Genomic DNA, 24,708 nt, shown 5'->3' with positions numbered 1-24,708 from the left:
ATGCATAAAGGTGTGAATCATCAGCAGATGAGTGGTAATCGAAGCGGTAGCACAGATGAGATCACCAGGGAGGGTCCACAATGAGAGGGAGAAAGACCTAGGAATGAGCTCGAGGAACACAAGCCTTTAAGGGAGGAGGGTGACCCTACAAAGAAGCCTGAGAAGGAGACCAAAGAGACAAACCAGGAGAGTATGGTATCAAGGGACTCAAAGAAGCTAATGTTTTAGGAGTTAGTAATCAAGACGATTAGTAAGACGAATGCTGGGGGAAAATGCCCATCATGTTTTTTGGCATGGAGGACCCCATTCAAATGTTATGCTCTGGGGAAGTTGTGGGAGGTGAAAGCAATGTTTGACTGAATGTCTGAATGGACAGGAATGCCCAACGGCCAATGGTGGGAAGGGAGCCAGGGTTAAGGTTGCAGGGACAGGTTGGTGGAAAAGATCCAGGTAAGGTGCGGGGGTGGGGGGTGGGAGGGGGAGGGGAGGGGGGCTGGCTAGAGAACTCAGAGAAAGAGGGGATAACAGAGAGAGGCAGGAGGGGCTAGGCTGTCGAGGATGGGCAGGAGATGGGAGGAGGGGTGTTTCCTCTGAAGCAGCGAGGGTGGGGGGGTGTAGGGAGATGTGTGACCGTGCTAGTAAGGCACTGGGGGGTTCCTGTCTGCGGCTTTAATCCTATAAAGGAGCAGGCCAGGTCACATCTGCCAGCAAGGAGGAAATGGGCTGGTTGGAGGCTTAAAGAGAATGGTGAAGGTTGAAAACAGCCATTGCAGAGAGGTGGGGTTCCAAGCTGCGGGGAGAAAGGTGTGGAGGGCGCGCGTGCAGTCAGCGGCTGTGATTTATGGGAACAGCACTCTGACCCGTGGGGTTACTTGGCTGCTTGAGCAAGCACAAGAAGGCGGACAGGAGGGTGCATCTGGAGTTGGGGGCCTGCCAGACAGATACCATCAAAAGGCAGAGAGGCAAAGGGGCTTGGGGGATTGACAAGAGTGTAATTAAAACATTAGGCCTTGGCATGTAGGTGGGACAAGAAGAAAAGTGAAGGCAGGAGAGAGCGGATACATTAGGAGAACACAGGCCCACAGCGGAGAAATCTGAGGAGACCCAACAGTCATCTCATCTCCAGGTTCCCTGAGCAAGGTGGGAGCAGCAGGTGCTGGGGTGAGGGATGGTCGAGGCCAGTGTTGAGGGTGAGAACAGGGGGCCTAGCAGCCTGCTGATGGGGATGTAACGAGGTCAGAGCTGGTCTGTGCGCACTGGCACCAACGGGACCCAGGCAGAGGGCAGGAAGTGGAAAAGACCACGGAGAAGCCCACTAAGCTGCAAACAGGCATGGCCGTGGGACTGGGCAGTAGGCAGGCGAATAGTCATTGTGCATGCATGCCAGGTCACTTCAGTTGTGTCCAACTCTTTGTGACACTATGGACCATAGCCTGCCAGCCTCCTCTGTCCATGGAATTCTCTAGGCAAGAATAATGGAGTGGGTTGCCATTTCCTTCTCCAGGGGATCTTCCCGACCCAGGGATCAAACCCGGGTCTCTGGCATTGGCAGGCAGGTTCTTTACCACTACTGCCACCTGGGAAGCCCAGGTAGTCATCGTGTCAAGAGCAACTTCAGTGGAGTGATGGTCCCAGAATGCACGTCACAGTGGGCTGAGTATGCACAGGAGACGGGAGAGTGGAGGCTCCCTGTGTCAACAGCTCTTGGGTTTGCAAGGATGGAGAACAGAGAAACGCTCCACCTCTCCCACTCTGGAGGGGCTGGTGGAGTCAAGGGAGGGGAGTTTTTAGGATGGGAGAGACTTGAGCTTGGTGGAGAGTTGATAGGAATGAAACAGTAAAGAGGCTGCAAATGGGGTCAGCCCACTTGCCACTGAGGGGCTCACCTCAGGAGGGAGAAAGGAAAGAACAGACAGGGTGGGTTTCTGGATTTGATAGTTAAGAGTGGGGGTGTCCTCCCCTGGGTAGCCTCTATTTTCTCAGAGCTTGAGGGGAAGTCATCATCAGAGTGTTCTATTGAGATATTAACTCCTGTCTCATTTACACACACACCCTCCCCGCTCCCAGCCCCCTGCTCTCCCGCCCCCCGCTCCCCTGCAGAGTGACTCACCAGGCAGGAGTGAAAGGCATTAGCCAGGCTTTTGCGTTCCAAGGCCGGAGCCTTTTTCCTCCCACTCAACACCTGAGATGGTACACAGTTTTGTGGTGCTGGCGTCTGAGTTCTTTCTGACTGCACTGAGAGAGAGAACACCACCGAGTCTTAGGGAGTTGGTTCCCCAGCATCGAAGAGCGGGGCAGGAGGACAGGCGTTCCCCATCCCACTCTGGCATGCACCCCCCACCCCCAGAAAATGACTATGTGTGACTGCAAATACCAAGGACTTTTGAGGGTCTGGGAGGGAAACCCCCATAAAGAGCCAGGGGTGGGGGAATGGCCCTGCAGATGGGGGACAAACAGTGGAAGCCCCAGGGCAGGGACAGCTGATGTCTGCAGCAGCAGCGCCAGCCTGAAACAGACCTCAGCCTTTCTCCTCAAAGAGGACCACAGACTGAGCATCTTTGGGGCTGTGTGAGCCCCTTGGCGTTTTTGGATCACTGGAGGGAGGTGAAGGAGAGCTGTGAGTGATATGGAATTTTCACAAATCTTGTGGGTAGGGACTCAGGCTGAATTTAATTTGATTTAGACCCACTAAGAGATGACTAAGAGCTGTATTTACGTCATGAGTTGGAGCAGAATGTCCAGTGGGCCCAGGACCTGGACAAAGGGTGAACAGTGAGTAGGAGCTGACATCTGGCTCTCCCCTCACCCTGCCCCCCTGGGGCTGGAGCCCGGCAGACACAGACCTACCACGTGGTAGCACTCGGCCTTCACAGATGAGCACAAGGACGTCCCTCCCCCCGAGGCCCAGGAGCAGGGCAGCAGGTCAAGTCCACATGGACCCCAAGCTCAGAGTTTGGCAGTCTGGACCGAGTCTTGGCTCCTCTCCTTCCACAGTGCTCAGGCACGCACAGGCCCAGCCACCTGAGGCTCTCGTCCACATGCCCCCAGGGCCCAGGCCTCTGGTTCTTTTACCTCGGCCTTGTGTCTAGTCCCAGGCGCTGGGCACACTGAGGTCTGGGCCGGCTGCTTGCAGCCAGTCTCATGCCCCACCTCAGCAAACACCTGAACCACGCATGGTTCTGAAAGATGGGCAAGCAGGGGGCTGGAGACCAATGGTTTGAGGTTCTGAGAACCCTGTGTCCCTGAGGGGGTTGAAGCAAGAGCCTGGTTGGTATAGCATTGAGTGGGGCTGCCGACTTCAGCCACAAGAGAGTAAGGCCCTTGGCCCATAGGGCTTTCCAAGTATTAGGTTCACAGACCAGGCAGTGCTGAGCTGAGGGAACTGGGCTGTGGGAGCTGCAGACCCACTGATGCCCAGTCTGCAGGCAACAGGTCAGCAAACACCACAAGCCCCTCTCAGGCCAGGCCAGGCCAACAGAAGCCCCAAGTGTGGAAGAGGTCTGAGGCTTGGTCAGGGAGGCTTCCTCACCTGGTCACTTATGTCTGATGGTCCCTGAGCACAGAAGGGGAAAATCTATCTTTTCAATCCTTTAATAAAAATATACTGAGCAGCTTTTGTGTATCAGGGCCCAGTACTGGCCACTGGGATGTGGCAGTGGACAAGGCAGGCTCCTTCCTCCTGCCCTGTCCTCAAGGAACCCACCACCTTTAAGGTGGGGGGACAGACACAGATACTAATGGTGGTGACATCCAGGATTTAGAGTTTGGGCAGGCAAGACCCCACTCAGCAAGAGGTTAGGGGTGGCTCCCTGGAGGAAGTGAGGGCTCCAAATAGGTACCATTGTTTCCAGGGCACTGACCCCACTCAACATAGAGTCTTCATATATAGTGTGTGTGTGTGTGTGTGTGTGTGTGTGTGTGTGTGTGTGAGTGTGAAGCCACTGTCACTGACTGACATCTTTTTTTTTTAAATATTTTATTTATTTATTTGGCTGTGCTGAGTCTCAGTTGCGGCATGCAGTAGCTTTTTAGTTCAGGTCCATGGGATCTTCAATTGTGGCATGTGGGATCTAGTTCCCAGACTAGAGCAACCTAGAGCCCTAGGTTCCCAGGGCTTGAACCTAGGCCCCCTGTATTGGGAGTTCAAAGTCCTAGTCACTAAACTACAGGGAAGTCCCACAGAGTAAGTCTTAAGAGGTGTTTTTTATGACTATGCGTGAGAGATTTTTGTGTGAACTGAAGCCCAAAAGTCAAAAGCTATCTCTGTCTCTTTCCCGTCTCCTCCCCTCCTCCCTTATTCTCTCTCCATCCCCACTCCCGCTCACCTCCCTTGGGATGATCTCTAGTCCCTTTCTATATTTCAAATTTTACAGGTTGCATTAGATGAGGGTGCAGAGGGAAGATGCCCTGTTTCTGGCCCAGTGACTGATTGAATGAGGTGCTGCTGCCTGAGATGGGACTGCTGGGGGCTAGCAGATCTGGGGTGGGAGAGACAGTAAATTCAGTTTACCTGACCAACAACTGAGGAGTGGTCTAGAGAAGACTCTTGGAAATACTCAGAACATTGCTTCCCTGGTGGCTCAGACAATAAAGAACCTGCCTGCAATGCAGGAGATCTGGGTTTGATTCCTGAGTTGGAAAGATCCCCTAGAGAAGGGAATGGCAACCCACTCCAGTATTCTTGCCCAGGAGATCCATACCAGGGAGACAGATTTGGAAGTCATCAGCATTTGGTTGGTGGTGGTGGAGACGGTCCATGGGCAGAGTGCAAGAAGGGACAGTGTAGACAGATCCTGGGAGGAATAGGAGATGGTAAAAAAGAGACTGAGAAATGACAATCAGGGAAGGAATATAGGCCATTGAAGCCAAGAAGAACTGTTTTCACGAGTCAGCAAGGAGCAGGCATCACTGGCCGGAAAGTATACTTTTTTAAATTTAGAAGAAACCCTCCCCCGAAGCCTCAACTCACTCCACTTCTGAAAAACAGGCCAAAATGTCTAAAGATGCACGAAACTTGCAATACCTCCTCCACAGGACACCAAAATTATCAGTGGATAAAAAACCACAGACTAAGAATGTTCATTTTTGATCCGTTTGTCATCTGGAATCCGGATCTGATTGTTTGCCCAGAATCACTCCCATCCCCTTCTCACACACGAGGGGGCGCACACACACCACCTCTAAATTCAAGTCCTGGGCAAAAGCAGGCAGTGAATTAGGTGGTAACCAGAACTCCACTCAGCTCCTAGCCCCAGACCCCCCCACCTCTACCTTTGCCCTGCACATTACACCGTGCTCCTGGAAACCAGGTGCTTCAACAATCTCCAGACTTTATTTCTCACCTGACCCTCAGACTCACAGAGATATCACAGAGACCCCACAGATCAGAGACCCCATAGGGGTCCTCATCTGACCTAGGCAGTCAGGGTAGGCTCCCTGTCTTTCATGAGGGGGGCAGGCAGGAGAGGGCTGATGTGATATGGACTGCACGGTAGGTCTGAGATCAGAGGCTTTGGTGCCAAGGTGTGGCTCTTGGTTTGGAGCTCACCAAGTTCCTATGAGTTAGGACCTGTAGTAAATCTTTTGGTAAGTTATTGGTTTAGCCAGAGATTTATAGGGTCAGCATTTAAGTTTGATATGAGGAGTCAGAAATTCAATACTGAGGTTTATATCAGGCTTGGAGGACACTATTGAGTGGTGAACTAAGGGCCAATTCAGGACCTGACTCAGGTCGACAGTTGGCATTGTTGATTTTGGGGTGCTGGCCAGCCTCAGGTTGGGGTTGACATCGGGTCAGAGGAGTAGAGTGAGTATGGGGCTGCAGTGAATTTGTACGGAGCTTCTACAAAGCCAGTCTCATAAATCCTAGGTTCCAAGATTACCACTAGAGGTGAGTCAAGTTAGGGTCTTAAATGGCCCCTCAAATGGACGAGGTCTGAAGTCAGTATTTGTATTAGGGTCCTTTTCTGGGGACTCAATCCTAGTTCACAGCATGTTGGTATTGACCTGGGGCTGGGACTGCAGTATTAAGAGTTTTATGGAAAGGCTTGGGGTTCACAAAAAAGTGCTGGGTAGCTACCATAGCAAGGTAGCTATTGGACTTGAAGGTTCACACAGGGATTGGGGCTCAGCACTGGTACTGGGGTCCATTTAAGGACCAGGGTTGATGCTGGGGTCACAATCAAGTAGACGTGATAATGGGGTTTTAGCCTAAGAATTGGTATTTCAGTTTAATATAGGGGTTCAGATTAAAACTACTACTCGTGCCAATTTCACGGCAGATTTAGGGGTCTGGACTTACTATTGAGTTGGGGTGGGTCCGGGCTCAATCGCAGGTTCAGATCTCTACGGAGAGAAAATGGGGTCCTAGAGTAATATCAGGCTCACATTTGGATTGAAAGCCTCTAGTAGGATCCGGACTTCGTATGGAAGTTTGGGTCTGCCCATGCTTATTATTGGGGTTCCGATTCTGTATTGGGGTCCGGGTCGGTTTAGACGCGGGGTTGGGTTGCGGTCTCGGGCCTACGCGGCTCAGCAGCTCTACGAGCGAGAGTGCACGAGGGGAGGGGCGGCGCCGGGGACGCGCACGGCAGGGGCAGGGGCGCGGGCGTGGGCGCGGGCACGCGGCTGGAGCTGGCGCGGGAGCGGCGGAATCGGTGGCGGCGGCGGCAGAGGCGGCGGCTCCAGCTCCGGCTCCGGCTCCGGCTCCAGCTCGGGTGGCGGTGGCGGGAGTGGGATCCGGTGGCGGCGACGGCGGCAGAAGAGGAGCGGGAGCAGCGGCCCCAGAGGCTTGGGGGGGACATGCGGACCGACGGCCCCTGGATAGGCGGTGAGTGACCCCCGGGCCCCCTTCCAGTTCCCTCCGCATCGGTCCCTTCTCCACTCCCCCGCCCTCTCCCCGCGTTCGCAGAGCAGAGCTGGGGGCGGTCCCGGGGGGCCGGGGGCGCCGCTTAGGCCGGGCCGCGCCCCCACCTGCCGCGCCCGCCGCCTCGGCTAAGCGCCCCCACCAAGCCCGGCGGCTCCTCCCCGCGTTACCCCGCGGCAGACGGACCCCCCCACCATCACCCTGCCGCCGGCTGGCTAGCTCCCTGCCGCCCCTTGCCGCCTTCTCCTTTCTCCGCCTCGCCCCCTCCCTCCCGCCGCACCTGAGCCGCAGCCCGCGCCGCCCCCCCGCCCAGCGCAAAGTTTCCCTTTTGCGTCGGGGCTCCCCCTCCTGGGTCCCGCCTCGTCTGCCCCCACCACCGGCGCGGACACGCTCCGGGGGCGGCCCTCAGCCTCCCATCGCCTCCCCAGCTCCGGGCGGGTCCAGGCCGCGCCCCCACCCCCGCCGCACAGGCGCCCCCTCCCAGCCGGCGGGGGATCCGCAGCCGCCGCGCCCCCGTCTTGCTCGCGGCCCGGGCGCACGTGCCGTCCCGGGGTGCGCGGGGCGCGAGTTTGGAAACCCCCACCTCCCCACCCCCAACCCAGGTCGCCGGCGCGGGCTGGGGAGGCGCTGGGCCGGGCTGTACCCGCCCCTCCCCGGGTGCAGTGACCCGAAGGCCCTGGGGCGACCTGTCCCGTGAGGACGTGTCCACTCGGACCCGCTCCGGAAAGTTCACTCAGTCGCCGCCCTGCGTCCCGTCCCGTGTTGGTGTGCCCCGGTCCTCATCGCTGTGCCCACGATCCTGTCTCGGCTTATTTCTCCTTTTCCCTCCGTGTTTCCGTCTCTCTACGTCCTTCAAAGCCTCTGTATCTCTGTCTCCCCGTGTCGCGGCCTCCCACTTTCAACCCACTCCACCCCCCAAGCAATCCCGGGGTCTCTCTGCTGTCTGCGACTCCCTCCGGGGTCTCCCTGCTCTCTCTCGCTGGGTCTCTGTGTTCTTTCTCCCGGCTCTCGGTGCTCTTTGCCGGGTCTCTGTGTTCCTTCTCTTGGGTCTCTGTGTTCTTTCCCTGGGTCTCTCTGTGCTCTTCCCGGCTTTCTGCTCTCTCTTCTCTGGTCTCTCTGCTCCCTCCCCCATCTCTGGGTCTCCCTTCCCGGGTCTCTGTCGGGTCTCTTGCTGGTCTCTTGGTGTCTCTGTCTCCCACGGACTGGAATCTCTGCCGCCCCTTTGCAGAGACCCAGACCTCCTCCTCGTTCCTTTGGAATGCTGCCCCTCTGGTTCTTCCACCCCAGGGTGGGGGATGGGGCTAGTTTTTCTCCTCTTTTCAACACCCACCACCCCTCAGTGCAGGGCCCCCAAGTTGGAACAGGTTGATGGGTGGGTGCCGGGTACCTGTCTGAGCAGTAAAATGGAAAGGAGGCTGCTGGCAGGAGTGGGGGGTAGGGTCCTCTGGATTCCCCTGGGGCCCCCCGGGGCAGGCCTAGAGTCTGGACTGCAGAAGTGTTGGTGATGAAGACTCCCCTCGGGCTCCCAGAGTGACCTGGTGTGGGATCTGACCAGAGAATCCAGAGAAGTGCATTGGGGTGAGAGGCCTGGAAAAGGATCCAAGGCTGGTGCTTCCAGAGGGATCCTCAATGGTGAAGGATCCACCGAGAAGGCAGAAGATCTGCTGAGGGATCCTTTGAGAGGCATATGGCATCCAGTGGGATCCAGAGCAAGGTTCTGTCAGAAAAATCTCAGGAAATTCTATGCTTGGCTCCTTATTAACTCTTGCTTCAGGGAGCAAGAAAATCCCAGTTTTTCACTGATGGTATGAATGAGCCTAGGGCTTCAGGAAGGAGTAGGTGAGCCTCCCCAAGCACAGCCCCCTACATCCGCAGCCCCAGCCCAGGCCACACACTCACACCCCCGTTTCCACACTCAGCTCACCCTCCCCCCCCCCCCACCTCCACTCCACATCCACTTATCTCCCCAGTGCCCTCTGATTTGCACACTTGGGCCTGCGCAGCAGCCAGAGCTCCAAAATCTGCTGTGTTTGCACGCCCAAGTCCCAGTCTGCGTGCTTGCTTACACCCTCACTGCTCTCCTGTGCACAGCCTAGGAAGGGTGTGTGTACACGTGCAGCCTCATGCTTTCTTGTGCACACATTTTCTCATACATTTTTGCTTGCTCAGTTTCCCCTTGTCCTTGGAAACATCTTTGTAGTTCTGTTTTCTCCTTGCTCTTCCTCTTCCCTCTTCTCCCTTTACAAAGAAAATAGTTTTCATATACTTTCTTCCTCTCTCCTTCCTCCTGCAGCTCCTGGCATCCCCTCTGGTCAGCCTTGTGCACATAGCGAGCGTGTGTATGGTGTCCTGGCTTCTAGGGGAGGAGGCTAGGTTTGGGTGCTGGTGAAGCAGTTGGGGAGGAGATTTCGGGGAGAGGGGAGCGTTGCAATAAGAGCAGCCTGGCTGCGTTCCTTGGGAATTGTATTTATGTGCAGCAAGATGCTGGCCTTTGCTCTCTGTGCTCCCTCCATTCTTGTTCTCGTCAGTCCTGACTGTGGAAGTCCAGTACAGTCAGCAGCAGATAGGACCCAGACCTCTTCCTACAGAGGCGGTGACACACACTACAGCCCCTCCACTTGCCAGTTTGAGACCTTGGCGAGATCCTGTTCTCCGAGTCTCAGTTTCACTCCCTATAGAATGGAAGAGGTCGTCCAACCCTAGCTGGTTGCCCAGGCTGTCGTGGGAATCCCCTGTGTGGCGGTGTATCAGCAGCATTGGCTATTGCTTCCGGTGTGACTGATACTGCTGTGTGCTTGGACCAAGCTTGCAGCTAGGTCCCTGCCGTTGAGAAGCTCATGGTCCCTGGGGGAACAGACTGCATCATGAGAATGCAGAGCAATTCAGTAACCTCTTATTGATTGCTGACTGTGTACCAGACTCTGGGCCAGGCGCTTTCAGTTGGGCTGCCATGCCTCCTATGGGACTAACTGCTGTGTAGAAGAGGCAGCCCACTTCTTAGGAACTGCTAAGGTTAAGCCCAGCATCAGCTTCACCTAAAGCAGTCGCCATTCTGAACTGAGAAGATTGGAGGAGTTCACCACAAGTTCAGAGATCAAGATGAGATGAGTCCCAAAGAAGACCAAGAAAATGGGCTATCTGAATTGGGGTTTGAGGGATGAATAGGAGTTTTCCAACTGAAGAAAAGGCACTCCAAGCAGGAAACAAAAAAAGTATGTCTAAACACCCAGAGGTCTTATCACTTGTGGCGTATTCGGAGATAGAGCAAATCTAATGCCCTGTTAAGTAACTATGACTTTACTCTGAGAACACAAAAGGGAAACACCAAATAATTAAAGCTTGAATGAGAGGGAGGGGTGTGTGGAATGTGCTGTGATCAGATTCATGTTTCCAGAAGAGGATTCTGTGGCTGCGGGAAGTAAATAGAAACAGGATACCCAGTGAGGAGAAGGGTGAAGGTAAGTCAGATGAGAGAGAATGGTGGTTTGGTAGCATGGAGCCATTTAGAAGGCACACGTTTATTAGGACAGGATGATTTATTGGATGTGGGAGTGAGGGAGAGGAAGGGGTCTAGGTTCCTTGGAGTGACTGGGTAGGGCTTTCACTGAGCCAGGGACTTGGGGATGAAAGGTGGATTTGGGGAGAGGCAGATAATAAGCTCATGGTTTGACCTGTTGGCCTTTGAGATGCTTGGAGCATTTGAGGGTGGGATGAGGGGGTCTTTTAGAAGGGAGATGTGTGTGAGAATCTGGAGCTCGGGGGAGAAGTCTGAGGAAGGATGGAGAGTTATATGAGAGCATGTAGAGCTGTGCCCAAGAGAAGACAGCCTCACTGGTAAAAAGTGCAGACTCTAGTTTCAAACTGCTGGGTTCAAAACCACTTAATAGCAGCGTGACCTTGAGCAAGCTGCTTAGCATCTCTGAATTTGTTTTCCCTTTTGTCAAAATGGATATAGCAGAAGTCCATATCTTGTGCAGTGGTTTGAAAATTGAAGTTAATATGCAGAAAGTGCTTAGAATAGGGCCTGGCATCTAGTAAGTATTGCTGTCTCAGTGTTAGCAGTTCTTATTATAATAATCATCAAAGGGGGCGGTGCAAACCCACCCCATAAGAATCACAGTGGGAAGGGCTTTTAAAACTCTTTGGGCATCTGCTCACCTAAAGTAGCTGCAATTCTGAGCTTTGGTTCGCAGGCTGGAGAGTGCCTAGCCCTCAGCCCTCAGCCCTCATGCCATCCCTGGGGTCATGCGTGTTGCTCAGGTGTATCTGACGTTCAGGTGGGCTAGTGTGAGAAGACTAGAGGATGAAGCCCTGGGGAAGAGACGTTGGGAACGGGGGGAAGGGGATTCTGAGAAGGGGCGGCCTCAGCGTGTTGGGTCCCCTGTCTCCCCACCTGCACTGGCCCTGGGCGTCAGATGAGGTGTCTGCCTCTGAGGTCCAGATGTACCCAGACTCTGTCCCCAGTGCTCAGATCTGTGAACAGTCATTTGGCTCCTTGGCAGTGTTTCAGCTACTTCGGGGACTGTTCTGGTGCAGCCATGGGGGCTGCCTGGGAGCCACTTGAGAGAAGTGTCCGTGCTCCTCTAGACTTCAACTTGCTTCTGATCCTGCTGCCAGGCCGGCTTCCAGACTTGGCAAATGACAGACAGCCCTGCCAGGGGCCAGCCCTGGCTCGGTGTCAAGGCCTGCTCACCTGATCCTGGTCACAAATGCCAATCTCGCTCCTGAGGCCTTTGTGGGTGCCAGCTGGTGATTCCTAACTTGGGTCCGGTACCAGCCAGGCCCTTTCTGAGTAGCTCTCCCCTTGGTCTCCCGGGTATGCCCGGCAGCCCTGGCTGATGCTGTGTCTGGGGTGGTTCTGGGAGCTTTGCAGGTGACCCTGACGGGTGATTCCGATCACTCTCTTAGGTTGTTTCGGGCACTCGTGGCTCCAGGTGCTGTTCTAGCTCTTCTGGAATCCTGTTTGTGCTTCAGGGTCTTTCCACGGGCAAGGTTCTCTGCCTGCTTTGTCCTCTGAGCCACCTCCAAGCCATTCGGGGCACATCCCCCTCTATCCAGGTGTGGCTCCTGCTCAGCTTAGGTCCAAGCACCAGGCCCAGGGCTCCTGGTGTGGCCTTGGGCATGGTCATAGTGCAGCTGGCTTGGGGGACCCTCCCCATTCTCTGCCCCAGGGTCCCCGAGCAACGATGGAGCTGACAGCTTCACGCCTGGCCCTGTGAGGTTCCAGTGGGTGTCCCCAGACAAACGGGCCTTTGAGTTTGGGACATGGAAGCTGGTTTGTCTGGCCAGACCCACCTGGCAGTCTGTGTGCTGGGAGCAGGGGCCACAGGGAGCTTTGTGGAGAAGCCGGTGGGCTGGGGGCAGGAAGCGTGTGACCATCCTGAGGCCCAGGCAGGGCTTTGGGCTCTTGAGGGAGGGGGCAATGGAGGTAGGAGAGGATGTGAGCTTCAGGGTCAGCATGAATGGTCCTGGTCAGTCAGGATGGGGCTCCGGCCTGAGGACATCCCCTGTGTTGCAGAGGTGGTCAGTCTCAAGTGAGGCTGATTCCCAGGTGCCAGGTGTGGGGGGTTGGCCTTGGGGGCTCCCTGACTCAGTCCTATGGGTCCGTTTGGGGAGGAGCCAGGGTGGAACTGCTGTGTGGGGCAGGCTCCCTGTGTGCATGGCGGCGTGAGACCGAGGAGAAACCCGTACAAGGTGCGGCCCAAGTGGAGCGGGCAGCAGGGAGGTGGTTGCTGAGCAGTGGGGAGGGGGCTGTGAGAACTGTGGGCAGGTCAGACCCTTCCCCCACCCAGGAGGGGACCCACACCAGGTAGGGGCTCAATAATGGTTCCAGAAGGACGGGGCCGGGCCCTGTCACTGTGTGTGTGCCAGTGAAAGAGGCATCCAGGGGCACACCTTCATTTTAGAAATTATAGAGCAGCACAGAGTCAAAAATAAACATTGCTTCTGAAGCTTCTTTGAAGGCTCCATGGATGCTGGCGCGGTTCTCCCCAGGTTGGGCTGTTTTCTGTGAACTCATTCATGCCTCCATCTGCCCAGTCAGCGTATATTGACAGAGCACCTACTATGCGCTGGCCTTCTGCTGAGAGCTGGGGACCTGGAGCTGAGCTGGCACGCACCACGCTTATTATGGTTGTGACTCAGCGGCCACTCAGCAATTGTGTAAATAAATAAATCATCACATCTGTGGTCACTGCTCCGAGGCAAGGTCCAAGTGTGTAGCCTGGGACATCCTGGAAGGCCTCCCTGAGAAAGTGCCCTTGGCTCTGAGAGCCGAAGGATCACTGGCTAGAACAGGTGGAGAGTGCAGTTCTGGCAGTGGAGCAGGGCACAGGCAAGGCTGAGAGACTGTAAGAATATGGCACATGTGAGGATCAGAAGAAGAAATTGTCAAGCCGGCTGGCTGGCAAGGGAGCACAGCCAGGTGGGGCTGCAGAGGTGGGTGGGCAGAACTGCTGTGCTGGAAGGTCATGCTAAGGAGCTTGGACACAAGATTTTCTCCCAAGGTCAGGGGCTTGGTCTGTGTTGTTCACGGCTCTATACAGGGTGCCTGGCAGAAAGGCTGGCGCATAGTAGGTGCTCAGGAGCCTGGAAGGAGTGAGTGAATGAAGCGAAGAGATGGGCATTTTTACTAAATGGAGATCGTCCTGCTTGAACAGTCCCATAACCTGCTTTTTCCGCCCCTGCATAAACAGCACATTTTGAATGTCTTTCTGTGTCAGTACATGTTCTGCTGTGGTGCTGTTCTTAACGTTTCCTCGTCCTTTTCCCTCTTTCCAGGAAGGAGCGGAGGCCCCGGTGCCCTGCCCTCAGTGCTGGTTGTCCAAGAGTGACTGGCGTGAGCAAGCCAAAACCTGGTGAGTGTCCAGCCAGGTAGGGGTGCGGAGGCCCAGGCTGGGCAGTTCACATTTAGACTCAGACTGGTGGAGAGCCGTGCAAGGATTGTCGCCAGGGGACATGGTGATGCAGGGTGCGTGTGGCAGAGAGGTAATGGAGGCCTGGACAAGGAAGGCAGCGGTGGAGGTGGAGAGGAGGGATTCGAGTGCTATTTAGGGAGGCCGAGTAGACAGGACATGGTGAAGGGTTGAATGTGGGGCAGGAGGCGGGGGGTGGCGGGGGGAGGTGTTGGGGATGGCTCTTGAGTCTCTGGCTGGAGTGGGTGGTGGAGGTGGCTGGGGAATGATATACAGCTTGTCAGCTGCTGTAGGTGTGAAATGGGCTTCAGGGTAACATTGCAGGACTTCCACCAAGATCTCTGTGCTTCCCATTCACCGTGTTTCTATAGAAAAGACTGTTCCTCTTGACTGTAGGTTGTGGAAGAAAGAGCAGGATCCTCACAAGATCTGGGGCCCATTCTTCCATGTCTCTTTGAAATCGACTTCTCTCTATCTGCTAGAAGCCCAGAGCATAGTTGCAGGGGATGAAGTTGGAGGGTTTGGTTGCAGTTGAAGTGTGTTGGGCCTTGGATGTCAGACTAAAGACTCTCCTGAGCGCGAAATGAAGGCACTGAAAGTTCTTACTCAGAGAACCTGCATCCGCACATTCATCCGCCCATTCTCCCATTCATTTGTTCATTCATGAAACGTTATCTTCATGTCTACTGTGGGCTAAAAGCAGCAGACAAAGCTGAGGGCCTTGATCGGATATGCATTTCTGTAAACTGAAGGGAGCGTTGGTTTGTGTGCAGGAGGGGCTGGAAGGGAGTGACCAGAGGCAGGAAGCCCACTGAAGACATGGGTGCTGATGAGATCTTCCTAACATGGTGGTTGTTGGGGTGGAGGCAGGATGCATTCAAATGTATTGACCAGCTGCACAGGTGGGATGAGGAAAAGGGAGAATTTGAGGAGGCCCGGCTGGCTTGGGTGACTGGTCGTGGTGGTGCTCGTCGCTGAAGTAGGGACCTGGAGGAGGGGTTAGGGAGGATGGGTTCCGGTTGAGTCTGAGTCCTCTGCAAGTGCCTTTAAGGCAGAGCCCATGACTATCTTGTTCATCACCCTGCCTTCTGGCTCAGGGCCCCGTAGGCCCCCCTGGACAGTTCTGCATGATGGCCAGTGAAGAGGTCTGTGGAAGAGATGGGTTTGGCCTAGGGAGGGGAGGAAATGATCATGTATCGGGCATCTGCTGGGGGCCAGGCCCTGTGTGTGGTGAGGAGGGCTTTGGGCGCCTGTAGAAGATGCAGGGGCAAGGCCATGCATCTGACTGGTCGGAAAAGTCAGATGGGGAGGGTGGGTATGGGGATACCCATCACCTGTCCATCCACCTGTTACGGGTCTGACCTTCCTGGGAGCCCAGTCTCACCAGAAAAGGGGCCTGAACATGGAGCCCCTCTGTCCTCTGGGGAGGCCACTTGCTGATGGCGTATGTGAGGGGTAGGACTAAGGTGTGCTATGTGGCTGGGCTTCTGGAGGCAAGACTGACTGGGAGGGGGTGGGCAAGAGGCCTTGAGATCCAGAGGCCTGGGTTCAGCTAATGTAAGAGTCAAGCCATACCTGGGGTCTTGGGGTCCAGGGTACTCATAGGGACTGGTTCTGGGGCAGGGGCCAGGGCAGGATCTAGGGGACATCCGGGAACGATCTTGCTGTCCACATTCAGTTCAGTTCAGTTCAGTCGCTCAGTCGTGTCCGACTCTTTGCGACCCCATGAATCGCAGCACGCCAGGCCTCCCTGTCCATCACCAACTCCCTGAGTTCACTCAGACTCACATCCATCGGGTCAGTGATGCCATCCAGCCATCTCATCCTCTGTCGTCCCCTTCTCCTCCTGCCCCCAATCCCTCCCAGCATCAGTCTTTTCCAATGAGTCAACTCTTCGAATGAGGTGTTTCTCAACCTCAGGACTGTTGACATTTTGGACCAGATAATCCTTAATTTTGGGGGGCTGACCCGTTAACTGTAGGATGTCCAGCAGCATTCCTCGTTTCTTCCTACTATGCCAGTAGCACTTACCCCCTCCCCCATCAGACAATCAGAACTGTATCTAGACATCGCCTGATGTCCCATCGTGGGGCGAGATCACCCTGGATTGAGAAGCACGGGTCTGTGCCACTTTTTGCTGCCTTCTCTGTGCTGTACAAATCTGGAAAACTGAGGAGGGCCACTCAGGGAAGATTCGCACTGATTGGCCACTGGAGCTGAGTTCTGGTGGGTGAGTAGGTGGCTGGGCCAGGAGAAGGCCTTTTTTCCAGTAGAGAGAAAATGAGTGCAGAGGCCTGGAGGCACCACGTTGGTGAACATTAACCCAGGGGAGCCTCCACTCCCCAGAGGAAGGAGGCCAGAGGGCTGGTGGCCTAGGAGTTATAGCTGTAGGAAGGTGCCTCTGCTGGCCCCTTGGTCTCCTGCCCCCAGAGCTAAGCCTCTGCTGGAGCTCGTGCCTCCCCCAGCGACTCTGGGACAGTCTTCCTAGGCTCCCCGTCTGCTCATACAGGAGCCTGAATTGCTGAGGGCTGCCAGGGGGTCAGGGTCCCAGCTTCCTGGGTAGGGGGGCTGATTCTGGCTGTGCCCTAGACCCTGACCAACTAGCTGGAGAAGCAAAGGCGGCCTGCTGCCGGCCGCCTCCTTTCTCGGGGCCGAGGTCACAGCACGGCTGAGACTGATTTATTCCCGTCTTAATCTGGTGGTTGGTTTGGTGAGAGTTGGAAACACGTTGGTTTTCCCTTCCCAAGTGTAAGAAGGCCTGTTTCCGCCTCCGCGGCCGCTGCTGCAGTGCCACACGGTGAAGTGTCCGGGACGTGACAAAAGGGCTCGGTTAGCTGCCCGCCGGTGAGAAGATGAACAGCTCGAGGCGCTGCCCGCCCTCACATTCCTCTTGCCCAGGCGCTGGCCTCTCCCCTTGGCCGGCCGCTCCCTGGGGCCCTGCATACCCCTCTTTCTACTAACATCCATTCTGGGGCCCCAGGCCCCCCTGGGAGCCAGGGTCCTGGCCCAGGGAGGAAGTGGGGAGGAAGCTGTAGGAACAGGTGGTATTTGGAGACTAATTAATATTTGTGAATAATAACACGTGCCCAAGGGAAACAAATCAATCTGTGTTTGCATATTCATGAGGAGGCCTCGGAATGATCCCAGCTGTTCTCCAGCCAGGGAACACCCCCCACACACCATGGCTGGCGTCACATGGTCTCTCTGGGGCAGCCCCCATTGAGGCTGGCAGGGGTGGATGGCTGCATGGAGGTGGCCTGGCCTCTGTTTACAGGCCTGTCCGAGATGTTTGTGTTTGAATCCTATGGCTTGGTGTGGTGCCTGTTCCTTTCTTTTTCCTCACAGCAGCGATCCCCAGGCTCTTCAATTTCACAAACCAGTACAATTTCCAGAAGGACTTGGAGGCCAGACATGGGGTTAGCCATTTTTATTTTGCCAAAGTAAGGACATTATTAAAAAATAACTGTTATCTGCTATCCCCCATCACTTCCTATAAGAAAGGACATTTTAACACCAAGGACAAAATTTCAGAATAAAGGACAGTTCTTCCCAAGAAAGGGCAGTTGGCAGCTTTATGCTGATATAGTAAAGAAAAAGGATATATGAAAACCATTCTGAGTGTAGAAAAATGGCATCCAGTGATACTGTACAATAGCATTCAGTACAGAATTGTTTTCCTGCCCAAGTATGTCAGTTGGTAGAACCAACAGTCCGCAGTGCAATCCAGAGACGAGCCGAGTGTGCAAGTGCTCAGGCTGTGTTTTCATCTCGGCTGTTGAGAGTCCAGACTCACCCAGCCATGGGCAGAAGTGGACACTCTGCTCCTAACACCATTGCACTGAATTCAGAAGGTTCTCGGCCACCCCAGGCAGGAGGGTGTCAGTCCGCCTCCCTACTGCCCTCCTGCCGTCTCCTCCCAGGTGACCCTGAGCACCCTGGGGCTGGGGGCAGGGCCAGTGTCTAGACTCAGGGCCTGGGACTCTGCTGGGACTTCAGTGCAGGGCCCTGAAGCTGGGAGCAGCCTGCACCGCCTGACACTGGGGTGGGCTCTGTGCCCAGAGTTGGGGCGGAGGCAGCTTGCTCGTACCCGGAGCTGGTGAGGGAGAAGCCCTGGCCGGGACAGCTATGTGCTGGCCAGAGTAATTCCCTGAGAACGTGTCTGTATTTTGTGTCCCCATGTTTCCCCATCACTCTGGGTGTCCCCATGTCCATGGAACTGCTGGGAGAAGCTGTCTAGGAGGGAACGTCATCTTTTCAACCTCTTTACCTCTGTCTCCTCTTTTTGCATTTGAGCAGTGACCTTGGCACTCCAGACCCAGATACACAGGGCAAGCCAGGAGTCCCCACGTCAGGGCCAGTTGTCTTTGTTTCAGTGGCAGTGGGCTTATCAGAGGCCCAGTTTCTCTGACACCCATGGCCAGAATCTCATCCAAGAGGATACCACATGATATCTGCTCTGGAATAACAACTCCACGATGGCTGTACTGGGCTTCTCTGGTGACTCAGCAGTAAAGAGTCCACCTGCAATGCTGGAGACTCAGGTTCAATCCCTGCATCAGGAAGATCCCCTGGAGAAGGAAATAGCAACCCACTCCAGTATTCTAGCCCGGGAAATCCCACAGACAGAGGAACCTGGTAGGCTACAGTCCATGGGGTCAAAGAAGAATCAGACATGACCAAGTGACGCTATGGCTGTGCTGGGGACTGAACACCCCCTGATATTGATAACTGGTGTTATTTATCTGTGATAATGTACCTCGGTGATGTCCATCGGGCAGCTGCACACCCATGATGTCTGTCCACACTCACATGGCATCTGGCCAGGATGGCCACACCTCCATGATGTCTCTGCCTAGGAGTTTACTGCTGTGATTACTATGCCAAGGCAGCTACAGGGGATTATGGCTAAGTGGCCATTATACTGGGGAGTTACACTCCATGATGGTTGTGCTGTGCTGTTCCTCCACAGTGTCTCTCCTGTGTAGCTTCATCACCTCTACATCCATGCCAGAGAGCTGTGTGTGTCTGCACTGGTGGTAGGGGGGACAGGTTCACACCTGGACTGCTTGTACAATACCTGGGAGTGAAACCTCTGTGAATATCGTATTGTTGCACCCCATGATGTCTGTACTAGTCCCCTCTGCCTCTGTCCTTTGGTGCGACATGCCACTGATACACATAACAAGGATGCAGGATGGTTTTATCAAGGGCCCATACCCCCATGACAGCCCGGCCTGGCAGCTCACCACCTGATGTCTGCTGGGAAGTTGAATATCAGTGGTCACGGTGCAGCACGACAGTGCCGTGGTGACCACACCCAGACAGACAGGGTCTTAGTGATGCGTGACCTCCATCCCAACTTGGCCATACAAGGCATCACGGTGGGGATGCCCTCTCTCCTGGTCTCAGCTACCTGTACTCTGATCATTGAGCAGAACCCCAGGTGTGGGGTAAATGGGGCTGGATGCCCACCAGGCTGCTTCAGTGTTCTTGCTTTTGCTGCTGAGCCCATCTCAGACTTCTGGTAAGATCTTGGGACAAGAGACAGCTTCCCCCTTCCCCTTTGTGGTCAGCTCCTACCTCAGTTCACGGTCCTCCTGCTTTGTCCCAGCACCTTTGCTCACTTTCGCCCTCTGCCCTTCTGAACTTTGTCCCGGTTGAGACTGGGGTCCAAGTTCCAGGGCAGAGCAGAGCCATCTTTGAGTCCTGTCTCTTCCTGTTACCAGCCCTGTCACCTCCTTGCAGATTCTCTCGCCCTGTGGGTCAGCCGGGTCTGGTCCCATCTCCCACCCAAGTCTGTAGGTACCACCATGGAGCCCGAAGGTGTGTCCACCAGCACTCTGTGCCCTGTTGTGTCCTCAGGGCATTAATGAGGGACTTTGTACACCAGCCCCTGTCCCAGAGCAAGGTGTGAGTTGAGCTGGTGGGCACTGGAGCAGATCTCCTGAAGGCCCCTGAATGGGAGCCGTGGGAGAGAGACCCTCAGGAGCTCGCCATCAGGGCCGGGGAGTGATAGCAGTGTGTCTATACTGTCTAGTGTGACTATGCTGAGTGCTCCACATGGGTGCCAGGTAGAGTGTGTGTGGAGGGGGAAGAAGCACACCCAACCGAGGAGCCCTGTAAGCAAAGGCCTGGAGGCATTCAGACCATCCCGTATGGTCTTCCCCTGCCCAGGTTTCTGGCTCAGCCCGGAGGGCAGTTGTGAGTGAGTTGCCATCTGAAGCTTGCCACACCGTCAGTTGATCTGCTCTGGGCCACGGGGGTAGGGCAGAGGAGGTGTGGGGTTGACTCTCAGGGTCCAGCACCCCCAGTCCTGGCCACTGGGGCCTCCCTGTGATTTCCCTGTAGAGAAGGTTGGTGCCATGGGAATTGGGTAGGATGAGGGTGGCCAGACAGGGCGGCTGCAACTCGTCCAGAGCGTGTCCTGGCGAGCCCAGACGGGTTGCGGCTTTGGCTCCAAGCCTCTGATACCTGGATCCTGTCTGCCACTGCCAGGGCTGTGCTCTGAGGCCTGTGCCCAGCATGTGGGCTCTGCTGGGCAGAGGAGGGGCAACAGGAGGCCCCAGAATTCTGGAGTTCCTGGCCTCTGTGGGTCTGCTAACTGCTCTGTCTTGGTCTCCGTCTCCCCCTGTGTGTCTATGTCTCTTGGACCCCGTTTCCCTGTCCCAGTCTCCTTACCGAGGCGTGTTGGAAACTCTAGGTCTGGAATGGAACATCCCTGTACATCCTCTGGTCTCAGAATCCCCTGCCCCCTACTCAGGTTTAGAGAATGACCTGAGGGCCTCTCGTACTCTCCCTGCGTATGACTGGTGGGTTATCCTTGGGGTCTCCAGGGAATTGATGAGGAGTCTGGGTTTGCACAAGATTTGGAAGGTCTGGATGGTCATTGCACACTCCAGAGTGGGGGTGTCTGTTGAACCAGGTGGTCTTGGTGGTGAGTGGGAGCCAGGAGGTGGCGGGTGGACAATGGGACATGGGTGGATACCAGCCAGTTAACTCTGCCCTTATCTCCATCACAGGTTGATCGTCCCAGGCTGTGGTTGGCCGTGGTGCTAGAGCCCCGGATGACCCCTGAGCCAGCCCCAGGGAGGACGATGGTGCCCCTCGTCCCTGCACTTGTGATGCTTGGTTTGGTGGCAGGTGCCCATGGCGACAGTAAGTCTGGCCCTCAAGGTGTGGGGCCTCCCAGATGGAAAGGATGCATTCTTCCTAGTAGGACTCTGGGAGGGGGGATGGTACCAGTCACCAGGAGAGACCGGATGGCTAATACACCTCCAGACCTTCTGTCCCAGAGAGGCTTCCCGCTTGGAGCACCCGCCTCCAAGGAGCACCCCAGCCCTGTACTTCCCGGGAGCACCCTGTGGAATACCCGCCTGTCTCTTAAGGTGCTGCAGGGTGAGGCGTGTGTGAGTGTGACCCTGTTTGTGGGCTGGAGGTGAGACATGCCCAGGATTTGTGTGGTCACAGATGATGTGCTCAGGCGTGTCTGTGTCCACTGCTGTGGACCTGTGCAGAAGGCACAGTGTGGGTTGCATCAAGCGATGGTGTGGGAATAGGGGCGCCGCATACAAGGAACGTGTGTGGATGTGTGAATGGGACACCAGGTGTGTGCACAGGTCCAGGGAAAGGTGAGAAGGGAGCCACCACAGCCCTTCCCCTGGTCTAGGCCCTTGTAGACGCTGAGCCCTTCTTTCCCTTCCCCACTTCAAGGCAGAGGGGCATCCCCTCCCCAGCCCCTCAGCCCTTAGAATGAGGGAAGATTGCACTTGGCCACAGGAAGCTGGACTCCAGCGCCCCTCCTTGTGTGTTGGGGAGGTGGGATTGTCCCCTGCCCACATCCAACTCGGAACTTTGGTCCCTTTCCTGCCGCCCTTCCCCCTGCCTGGCACTACAAGACTGGCCGCAGCCCGCCCCGTCACCATGGTTACCACTGCTTGGTTACTGGTGGGAGGCGGGGCACAGGGCAGATTTAGCCAATCTGCACACGGAGGGGGAGGGGCGAGGTCGGAGCCAAGGTCCCCGGGGAACGGGGCTGTTCCCATCCTGTCTGGAGCCCAGAGGTGGCCCAGGGCCAACCTGGGGGTCAGCCTGGGGGTCAGCAGTCCATAGGTTCCCTCAGCCCCTTCTCCCAAGTATCTGGGTGCAGAGCTCTCTCCTTGCCCCACCCAAGCCCTTTCTCCTAAGGGCTCATTATTTATTCAGGACCAGATCCTGAAGGGGGTGGGACTGGAGAGCTCCGCCCTTTGTCCTCCAGGCTGAGCTGGGTGGGGCTTGTGGGGCAAGGGGGAGACAGGGTATTCCTCTTGGGGTGCGGGGCGTGGGGTGATGAGAGCCTTAAGGTGCTGGTGATGAAAGGGCCAGGCTAGCAGGAGCAGGGCAGGGTAGGGGGTGCTGGAGAGAGCTGGAGCCTGCAGGGACAGCCCAGGGTAGAAGTCACTGGGTGTGACTCTGAGATGGCAAGGAGGCCAAGGCTCATCAGAGTCAGCCCCTGGACACTGACTTGCTGGCCTCGCTCCCCCACCCTCACTCTGGACACTCGTAGGGCCTTCAAATGGGAGCTTGAGAGCAGAGGGAGGACCACTGTGCTGGCTGTGAGAGACAGTACACCCAGGAGCAAAACTGCCTCCCCTCCTGCTCAGACCCAACATGCTGGAACCTGTGCCCACACCCTCATCCCCCCAGACCTGCCCATCTTTCTGTGTTCTCTCTCTTGTGAATGGCTTTCCCACCCACCCAGCCACCCAAGTGAGAAACCTGGGCCTCCTCCCACTCTCATACCCACATCTAATCCATCACCAAGTTCTGCTGTTTCTCCCTCCTGAATATCTTTGGAATGCATCCACCTCTCCCCCCACGGCCTCATCCAAGCCAGGCTCAGCGCTCTCTGGGGCTTTTGCAGGCCACAACCTCCTGGTGGTTTCCTGTCTCCAGTCTCTGTTCCATGGTGGGAGTCATGGTGCAAAATGAAAACCTGATCATGTTGTCTCTCAGTTGAAAATCCCTCGCTCTCTGTTGCCTTTCGGTTGGAGCCTTGGGGTCCAGGCCCTGCATCTTTGAGCCTCTGCAGCCTCATCCTCCACCTGCCCCATCCTTCACCACACCCCCGCCGTGCTGACTTCTCAGTTGCTCCCGTGCTCTTCTGTGTCCTCTGATAGGAACCCTCTTCCCCATCCCCTTCGCCTGACGATTTCCACTCACCTGGAGCCATCACCTCCTCCAGGAGCCTTAGTCATGTGCTGCTCCCCTGGGCACATGTGACTCTGTGCCAAGTCTGCGAGTCCCAGGGGGTCAGACCATTGTCCAACTCAGGGCCTGGAGTTTGGTAGATGAGTAATTGAATTGGAAGGGTGGAGTCAGGCCTGAACCCCTAGAAGGAGCGGAGTGGAACAGAGCAGTCTTAAGAACCTCCATGCTGGTCTCTTAAGGACCAGAGCCCAAAGTCTTGAAGGTAGGAACCAGCTGGAGATGCTGCAATAGGTGAGTTGGGTTCTGCTCACAGGCAGAGAGCGGAAGAGGGGCATGGGCTGGGGGCTGTGATGACCTGACCCCAGGAGGCAGGGTCTGCCTCACACTGCACAGACATTTGGATTTGTCCCCACCCCCACACCCTTGGCCAGCCTTAGGTTGGACCTGGGAGACTTCTAGCCAGGGCAAGCAGGCAACGTGGACAGAGCTGCTGCAAAAGGTAGGGCAGGCACTCCAGAGAATTGACGACCGGAGCAGTGGAGCGCGGAGCGGACAAATGTGTTTCTATAGGCCTCTTAACGAGACAAATGAATGGGGGCCCTGGCCTCTGAGGAAGTGCAGGGAAGAGGGGCAGAGAGGCAGCTGCCAAGAGTTAGCCCAGAGGCCCCGAGTCAATGCCGAGTCAACTCCAGCAGGGACCTGGGCGTGGGGCTCGGGGGCTCCCCCAGCCAGGGCTTGTGTTTCTGAAGAGGGCAGCCTGTGGGGCCAGAGGTGGTCCTGAGCAGGAGGAGATTTCTGCTGATCCGCTGTGTGCTTGTCAGGTGCCCAGTGGGAAGAATCCATACAGGCCTGCGTCTGGAGCCTGCGGTGGGGTTACTGCAGCGTGCACTGTGCTGGGGGCGGTGCTGGCACCCCCAGAGGTAGTGACCTAAGCGTCGTGGGAGCGGGTAGGAGGCTTCCTGGAAAACCGGGGCCCTGAAGGGTGAGTGGGCATTTGCTAAAGGGGGGGTGTTGCCTAATAAGATGGAGAAACGGGCTTCTCCCTGGAGCCCATGAGAGGACCACCGTGAGGACCATCTCCCTTTTGTTCCCGGACAGCGTAGGGCAGACCAGTTACTTGAAATCATAGGAGCCCAGAGCAGGATGCGGAGAAGGCAATGGCACCCCACTCCAGTACTCTTGCCTGGAAAATCCCATGGACGGGGGAGCCTGGTGGGCTGTGGTCCATGGGGTCGCTAAGAGTCGGACACGACTGAGCGACTTCACTTTCACTTTTCACTTTCATGCATTGGAGAAGGAAATGGCAACCCACTCCAGTGTTCTTGCCTGGAGAATCCCAGGGACGGGGGAGCCTGGTGGGCTGCCGTCTATGGGGTCGCACAGAGTCGGACACGACTGAAGCGACTTAGCAGCAGCAGCAGCAGAGCAGGATGCCTAAAGGCTAGAAGTATAGGTGGGCGGGTAAAGTCTTACTAAGTAACTGGGGATGCGTCTGTCATCACAGCCCCGACCCGGTCTATGGAGCTGGAATGGGGCAGGCAGCGTGCTGCATGGGGTTCAGCAGTGCCTTTCCCACCCCACCCCCGCCATCCTTGGGGAGGCCAGACCTGGTGGCCTGTCTAGACTCTGCCCTCCGTGGAACTTCCGGCAGCTTGCTTTCCCTCTCAGGGACTGTTTTCCTATTGCACAATGAGGATAGTCACTTCTACCTGGAAAGGTTAACTGAGGTCACATGTTGAAGGC

At 56.0% G+C, this 24,708-nt stretch overlaps 1 protein-coding gene across 3 annotated transcripts in view; it reads left to right on the top strand.

Moving 5' to 3' along the window:
* Positions 1-6,659: 6,659 nt before the first annotated feature.
* PTPRF (protein tyrosine phosphatase receptor type F) overlaps positions 6,660-24,708 on the top strand; it is a 79,455-nt gene continuing 61,406 nt past the window's right edge. Inside the window, exons 1-3 of one of the 3 annotated variants that reach the window (XM_025288930.3) lie at positions 6,660-6,829; positions 13,646-13,722; positions 20,799-20,934. In XM_025288930.3, coding sequence (XP_025144715.3) covers positions 20,844-20,934 — 91 coding nt within the window. In that variant the 5' untranslated portion in view covers positions 6,660-6,829; positions 13,646-13,722; positions 20,799-20,843. The remainder of the gene's footprint in view (positions 6,830-13,645; positions 13,723-20,798; positions 20,935-24,708) is intronic. The other 2 variants (XM_044945134.2, XM_044945133.2) reach the window with 2 other exon arrangements.

This window comes from Bubalus bubalis, chromosome 6, assembly GCF_019923935.1.
Source record: "Bubalus bubalis isolate 160015118507 breed Murrah chromosome 6, NDDB_SH_1, whole genome shotgun sequence".
Lineage (NCBI taxonomy): Eukaryota > Metazoa > Chordata > Mammalia > Artiodactyla > Bovidae > Bubalus > Bubalus bubalis.
This window is presented reverse-complemented; position numbering and strand designations above follow the sequence as displayed.